This window comes from Brachionichthys hirsutus, chromosome 8 (assembly GCF_040956055.1).
Source record: "Brachionichthys hirsutus isolate HB-005 chromosome 8, CSIRO-AGI_Bhir_v1, whole genome shotgun sequence".
NCBI lineage: Eukaryota > Metazoa > Chordata > Actinopteri > Lophiiformes > Brachionichthyidae > Brachionichthys > Brachionichthys hirsutus.
In genome coordinates, this window is record NC_090904.1 from 14,107,862 (window position 1) to 14,116,035 (window position 8,174).

The window sequence follows — 8,174 nt, forward strand, 5'->3', positions numbered from 1 at the left end:
CCCCCCCAACACATTCATTTTAAAGGATAGACATATCAAAACCATAGGAGTTCAGAGGGAACAAACGCTCCCTTTATGACCTCCACAGATTATAGCCCCCGTCTGGAGCATAAACCATCTGCAGGATTGATGACTCTTACTGGTGGGCTTTACATTGGACTTCCTCTTGTTTGATTTCAAACACTTTAAACCTCATGTCATCCTTTTCTCATACCTTGATATCACATTACGGTGAAGCTCATCAGCTGAGGTATTAGCATTAATCATTACATTTCTTCTTTAGAAAGCATGATGGCCTGAACCGAAGACCCGTGTCATTTTGCTTACACCATTCCCGAGGTCCAAATGGAGCCTTTGGCCCAAATCTGAAAGACATTTCAACACCTGCTCTGACTTTGAGCCACTCCTTGGCTTTGCAGCTGCTTCAGCCAAATGAAAAAAAACAGCAGTTAAAACAAACTTGATGAAGGTGCCATTTGCATTTGCTTGGGAAAAAACAAAGCTGGAGATAATTACGGTTTGGCCTGTATTACAATGCCGCTGTAAGATTTGACAGCGATAAACAATAGATAACAACTTCATTTATTAAATGTCTTCCTATATCATCACAGCTCAATTGCCTCTGTGATTATTCGATGGAATCAGGCTGATGAAAAGCGCTGGCACCCGCTAGACCTTCTCCCCACCACCCAAGCTGCATTGCCAGGGAGGACGGAGAGAGAAAGGGCTGGCTCTTTGTGCTAGCCATGCCTCTCAGCCCTGTTGTGCTGGGTAGCAGCAGCAGCCGGTGACCATTATAAATGGCCTCTATTAGCATGGCTCGGTTGCAGAGGGGAGAGAAATAAAATCATTGGGAGAATGTAGGCCTGCACCGGTGTCCCTGCGCCTGTTCCCAGCCTCCTCAGACCCCCGTCCCATCCTCCCTTCCTCAACCCCTCCATTCCAAGGGGACACAATCCTAAAGACTAGATTACAAGTGATACATGGAGTCATTATGGGGAGGGTTATGGCAATGGTATCACAGCCGCTGGATATAATAGGGGTCTCTTTCTTCGGATGTATAGCATTACCATAGCAAAAGCTGTTTCTTTTGGTGTGTTGATGTACAGCAGAACAGGGGGGGGGGGGGGGGACTTTTATTACTTGCCGTAGCAGAAAACAGAGCTGCATTATCTAGTTGGAAACCATGCACATTGCTTTGTATAAGTGCCATGTCTCTTTGGGCGAAGTTAAATGAATGCAACAGCATCCCCAGATGAGGCATTACATTGTTAGAGATGACAGTTAGCAAGAGAGAGAGGTTTAGAATTTAGGGAAAAAAGCAGAGGTGGGAGAAAATTATAAAAGGATATGGCAGTTCATCATCTAGCTGTAAAATCTCTGAAGCAAGCTGAGGCTGTGCAATACCACAGCCATTATCCGATATGACGCACTGTCACTGAGCATACAACACGTCCGTGAGGGTACATGGAGAGGGATTAAGAGGAAATAACACTTTAAAGCCCGCCCCGTGAAATAATCGTCAGAACACAAATATTTGGAAAATAAGGTCTTAATGCAACCTTCTGACAAATATGTCAAACAAACCCATACATTTTTATATAAGTACTCTAATTTATGTAACTTTTGCAAAATCTGGATTTTTTTATCATGGAAAATGCAGATGCATGTGTTTGCTTGTATCTATCAGCTTTTTCATGGGGGGGGGGGGGGGATTAAACTTCTGAAGTAGAAGTCTCAAAATCCTGAAAGGCCATGTGTGTCAAATATGAAAATAAAGGGTTAATGAGGACATGAGATAGGAGAGGAAAACTGAAACCTAGAGGTGCTTTCTGGTGGCCAGTTCTGTTGAATTCACTCCATTTGGGCATTTCACTTCTTAAAGGGTCATCACGTCTTTGCTGACTCTCGTGCTCGATATCAGCAATGCAAACAGATTGAAGGAGATGAGGGGGGGAAAGGAGAGGACCGGGAAGTAAAGGATCACAACACCTTCATAAATAAATCACAATGAAACATTTTATAAACCATCAAAATGGGACTGGTGAGTTTAAAGGATCTCATTTGTAACAGTCAGCCTGAACTAATTTGAAGGTGGAAAAATGAAAATCTCAATGCTCATTATTTAGGTTGAATATTTTTTTCAACTTAAGACTGCTAGTGATATAACACAGACAGTTGGATAGACTCAGAGTCAGCAAAATATTAACTGCTTGTAAATGTATTTAGTTTAGTCTCAAACTGGGATATCTTATAGGCTCCTATACCTGATTCGTGTAATGCTGTGTCGACATCAATAAAAGCAGCAGGACGGCAGCGCACACAGCCAGTCACTTGCCCGTTACTTGTGGGGCATGCTGTCTTTTACTGCTAATTTGGAATTCTTATATAGAAAGGTGATAGGAGTCTGTGGAGACAACGTGGCCTCCAAGCAGCTACCAGGGAGCCGTGAGCTGGTCGAGCCAGGAAGGAGCTAGTGCCTCTAGCTGGTTAAAATAGGAACGCAGCGGGGGGCTCGCTAATGAAAGCAGGGGCCCAGCCCGGGAAGCAGAACCGTATATCGTGGTGAGGAGACAGTTCTTTGAATCAACTGGTGAGCCGTGCCTATAGTTCTGGGGCCACCGGTGATTAACCGTGCAACAGGGAGTCGCTAATACAGCTGGACTATTAATAAAAGATAACCTCATCTCATTCTCCACCTTTCCACCCTCTGAAATGCATTCTACAGCATCATCATTTCTAGGCATATAGTGCAGGTCACACATTGTTTACATAGTGCAGGAAGACCTCTGGATGGGGAGCAAGGAGGGCTTCAGAAAGTGATTGCTCATTCCTATTATACTTTGCTCCCCTTGGAGATGTCCTGCAGATAGAGCAGATTACTGACCTCTCATTGGATGGGGATTTTCAGAGAATGGCTGTTCCTCAGAGAGAAGAAAGTACAAATAAAGGAACCATCACCCCCCCCCCCCCCCCCCCCCCCCCATCAAGGCGCTACTGCTGTGTGTGTGTGTCTGTTCACGTTTTCACAACTTGGAAAAGTTATAACAAATACACTCTGGGAAAAACGTGTCAACTTCATGGTTAGGAATTCAAAATTAATTTGAATTAGAATATTTGAGTGAAATTTTAATTCCTATATTGTAGTCTAGAATTTTTTCTAAGGAGGAATAAATCGAATCAATATTTGAAAATCTTTACGCGCGTATAGCTTTTGTGTTGCACACGTGTGGACGCGCGCGCACACACGCACTCGCACGCACGCACGCACATCAATGCAAACACAGTGCACCGTACTGGGGGCTCTCAAGCACAGCCTCCCCGCTATTGCAAACCCAAAGGTGGGTTTAATTGTCTGCTTTTAGCGCCGTCGTGAATGGACGCACATTTACAACCGCCGGACTCGGTGTGTGAAGACTTCCCGTGCACGTCGCTCCTCTCCCGTGCGCGTCGCTCCTCCTAAACATCATCCTATAAATTCATGCTGTCGTGACTCCCAATTCGTGACACGCTCATGCTCGGGTTTGCTCAGTGAAGTACGGTGCACTGAATTAGAGAAGCGATCTCAAGTACGAACAAAAATAATAAATCAATCAATAAATATCCCTTTTTGGTTCCAAGAATCAAACGCAAACAACACGCATGAAGTCATTCAGGAAATCTGCCCATTTATCCAACGATCGCGCGTTTCTATACCCAAATCCTGCGTGATTTAAAATCCCTACTCAACCTGTGATCGATCTCACCCCGACACAAACCGGCATAGAGTCATAGTTGTGTCCAGCGGGGGGGGGGGGGGGGGCATCACCCACCTTTGTGCATGCCCGTGAAGCGGTCCTTCAGCACAGTGAGCTCGTAGATCTTGCCGAACTCCTCGAACAGGGGCCGGAGGTCCTTCTCATCCAGGTTGCGGGGGATCTGGCCGATGAACAGTTTGATGGCATCGTGGTCCTTCATGGGGATGGTCGCCGGGCAGCCCACCGGGCTGTGGCTGTGACTAAATCCGTTCACGAGCCCGTTCGTGCTCACGGAGACCACACCGACACCGTGCACCGTGCCGTCCACCTGCCCGTTGGTTAAAGTTGCCATCTTCGGACCGGCCAATGAGTTTGGGATGTGGAGAATCGTTAAAGGTTACAAAAAAAAAAAGCTGCTGGAAGTCTTGGTCAAAACGTGGTTCCGAGACCGAGCTGCGCTGGAGCTGATTCCACGGTCGTCCTATCAAAGCCAATCTTTACACTGATGGGAAAACACATGTAGCGTTTGGCGAAGACGCATATCAAAAGCGCGCAAAGTCGTTGGTCCCGTGGAGGCTTTGATTCCTTATATTTATGTCCTACCTAATAACTCGTTCATTGATTTCATAAAAGAGAGACAGAGAGACAGAGAGAAGGGGGAGGGAGAGAGAAGAGAGAGAGAGAGAGAGAGAGAGAGAGAGAGCGACCAAGAGCGTTCACTGTCTATTTACACCCACGTTCCCTCGTCCAAGCTTCTTGGCACCCTTTTATTTTTTTTTGCATTGAAGAGTCAGGATGGGTGTCTTCTCGGTTTAAACGGACAGGGCTGGTTCAATGCCTGCCGGAGTAGCGGGGAGGCTTGGACACAACGGGGCCGCTAGAAACGCGGCATATGTCCCGTAGCCGGAGCGTCTCGCCCCCCCTTTTCGTGCGCGAACACCGAATGGTACATTCCGCCGAGGGGAGAGGGTCTATAAATAGAGAAATATAGAGAATACGCTCCTTTGTGCTCCTCCTCACAGCAAATAACTGCGCGTCCACGAACTCGATCTGTTTTACTTCGTGATTGACATGCGCGCTCTCCTTATTAATTGACCTAAAATGCATTTAAACAGCAATTCACACCTAACATTTTCCGATTTATGCAAAAAGAACGGGTCGTTTAGATGGAATCTGATAGAAAGAGGCGTCGGTCGCTCCCAGGAGGTTTGATCTTGTGCTTCAAACATGTTTAATATTATCTTATTGCAGCAGCAACCCGCCGCCGCCGCCTCCTCGCGCCTGGACGGTGGACAGCTCCGCGGTGCTGAAATGCGGTCCCATGCACGGGCAAAACTTCATTTCACTGCTGGAGGACTCTTCCGCCTGTTCCGATGGCGCTTTTGTCGGCAAGAATAAAAGCAGGTTTAACACCGTTGAGAAAGCGTATTGTGAGATGCCGCTGCCATTCCGGATTAGATGGTTTGATATCGAGGGAAAGTCTGTGAGCACCGCCGAGTGGCGTAGAAAGGGGGCACATGGATGGATGCAGAAACATGCAAAAGAAAAAATCACACGGGAGAGGCACAGATTCACAAGATGTACTGAAATTCATGCTTTTCAATAGCGATCACAAGCATAAACGTATAGCACACGTCTCTATAGGGTTGGATCATTAGGAAGGACACCCAATATTCATACGCATATAATCAATTTTAACTCAGTCGGCCAATTATTTGTTAATCAAATGCAGGGTGGCCTTTGTTACACTCTTATTTTTGATTTATGAATATTGGAGTCTGATTGAGTTAGATTGTGATATTAAATACCTCTCAGAGGGGAAGGTGTGAAATAGTTTTACATCAGTAAAGGTCGTTTGTGTGAAGAAGAAAGAAACTCAAAGAGTAATCCTGATGAAATAAGAAGGAAAACGCATGTACTTTTTTTGTTACGATTTCAAATATGACATTTTCTATCATCTCGCTGAGGGACAAGAATGATCTTTAATGTTTGACCCCGGACAGTGACACCGCTTTGTTTCTAATCGGTGAGTTCACACAGCTCCAAACAGCGTGACCTACACAGGAAGCAAGTGGAGTGACTGTAGCTTTAAACGCTCATTCTTAAAATGCCATTCATAATCAAAGAAACATATATATTTTTTAATACTCAGATATTAATTCTATTCATGCTAGCCTGAATGATGACTTAACCTGTCAGTGATTAATCTGATTTACTGCTTTGGGGTGTGTTAATGTTGTTTATCTCCATTCCCAAAGGACAACTGTAACACCCTGGTTCAAGACGCGCAAATGATGAGTTCTATTTATATCCAGATTATATATATAAATGATCAGCAAAGAAACAAAGAGGCTCAAGCACTGTTCATGAAGCCGAGCACTAAATCACACATGCATTATTCACACTGCATTATTAGAATTACGACCAAATAAATCAATTCATATATTAAGTACAGTAAAACCTGTGGGCTGTATTTCATACATGTTTAATCCGGGTGTATGACCATGCTGAATATTTGGAAGGCCCATAATACAGCTCCTTTACATGATAATATATTCTGATCTTATTAGGGTAAAGTGTCGGGCACGCAGGCCATGAGGCATCGAGCCATTCGCCAATGATGAGTAAAAATGAACTGCTCGAGCACTCCAGTTACGCTTCAGCGTCTTCAGTGGGACCTCACAGACCAACGGCAGCGACACCCGAAGCTCGTAATGTTGACCTATTTGTTTTCATTTTTTGGCAATGAGCTATACAGTAGTCCCTCGATATGATGCGGTTCATTTTCCGCGACTTCGCGGAGTTTTTTAGTGCAATTTCAGATTTTCTTTTTGCACTTGAACGCGCCTTGAAACGGAGCAAGACGAAGGGGCGCAGTCGGAGGAACTGTGAAATACACTCGAGTTGCTATTAATCATTTCTCATGTGTTCAACCTCGTAGGTTTAATTCGTTATTTCTAAAAGCTATCATGTTTATTTGTTAAGCGTTTGTTGAATAGCACTCTTCTTCTCTGTGTAAAAATAGGCTTTTATTTTGTAGGAGCTTAAACGTCACGTCCCTTTTGGGCTTCGTTTCTTCCTGTTGATACATGTAGCCGCTGCCGTTCCGCTGTGCTAAGCTATCCAATAAAGCAGCATGAGAGGCTAAAGACAGCACGAGTAGAATATTTGTTCTTCTGCACTCCAAGCGGCTCTTTCCTCGACCTGCACGCCTTAACATTATTAACAGGAAAACATTTACTGTACGTACTATATATTTTTATTTAGTTCTGAAAACAGGTTCTGATCTTTGGTTTCATTCTATAATACTGAAACAATCTATTTAGATTAATGCCTGCCTGTTAAAAGTGTATAAAGTGTGTGGTGAGGGGGTTTACAGCCTTAAAACATTTATGTACATGTATAATAATTGAAAAAAGTAAAGATTACTACATTGCGGATTTCACTTATTGCGGCTTGTTTTTGGAACGTAACCCCCGCGGAAAATGAGGGACTACTGTACTCTCGAAACATTGGCCAATCATTAAATAACAAAAGCGACGCACTCGGTGCGTCTCTTTCCTCTTTCTACTCTTCCGGCAGTTAAATGGCCTGGTAATGTCATCCTGTTCTCACGGCAGAGCCGGGCCCCAAGAGAGCAGGTGGGTGGGATAGTGGTGGTAATGGTGTTGGGGGGGGGGGTCTTCTTTCTTTGGCATGACACTGTGCAGTGCTTTACAAGCTTCCCCTCGGGGTCACACTTCATTCCCCACAGCAGCCCTGCCTGCTCACGCCTGACTTACCTCAAGCAATATTTTTTAATACAGGGGTGAAATGGGAGGGCACAAATCATTGTAATTATGTTCAGTCGCTGCCGCCGTGATGATTACGTAAGGTATGGCGCCGTGATGGTTCCCTCGCGGTCTGTCTTGTCGCACAATCTACCCGTGAGCCACCACTGACTGTTTGCAGTGTTGCCCAGAGTGAAATGGTGACTGAGCCCATCGGACTGCTAATAATAATATGCAATTAACAAGCCAGACGTGTAACAGTGTGCCGATTTGCTCCCCAAATGGTACTTACTTCAATTGTTTAGGGCATATTCCGTTTTGACTGTGGAGATATTGCAAATGATGCGTTCCCACTTTGCAAGCATGCAGAGAACAGTCGATCATCAGTCTCTCAATTTTCAGGTTAAATCTCTGCTACACTAAAATCTGCTGCCTTGATCAGCAACAGAACCCCCCCCCCCCCAACAACGTATGCAATAAAATGATCAGATTCCATTGGTGCTGACAGAGTTGTGTCCATTCACGGTCCGAACTAACACACCACAATATCACACCAATGTTAGGCTTGCACCAGTGAATATGTCGCTAGAAGGACGCTGAGGATGGAACTGCCAGGGAACAGGGCTAGCGGTCGACCCAGGAGAAGACACATGGACGTAGTGAGGGA

At 45.0% G+C, this 8,174-nt stretch overlaps 1 protein-coding gene across 2 annotated transcripts in view; it reads right to left on the reverse strand.

Annotated features, from left to right (window-relative positions):
• celf4 (CUGBP, Elav-like family member 4) overlaps positions 1-4,089 on the reverse strand; it is a 66,426-nt gene extending 62,337 nt beyond the window's left edge. The window contains exon 1 of one of the 2 annotated variants that reach the window (XM_068742268.1): positions 3,813-4,089. In XM_068742268.1, coding sequence (XP_068598369.1) covers positions 3,813-4,089 — 277 coding nt within the window. The remainder of the gene's footprint in view (positions 1-3,812) is intronic. The other variant, XM_068742269.1, reaches the window with a different exon arrangement.
• Between the last annotated feature and the right edge of the window lie 4,085 nt (positions 4,090-8,174).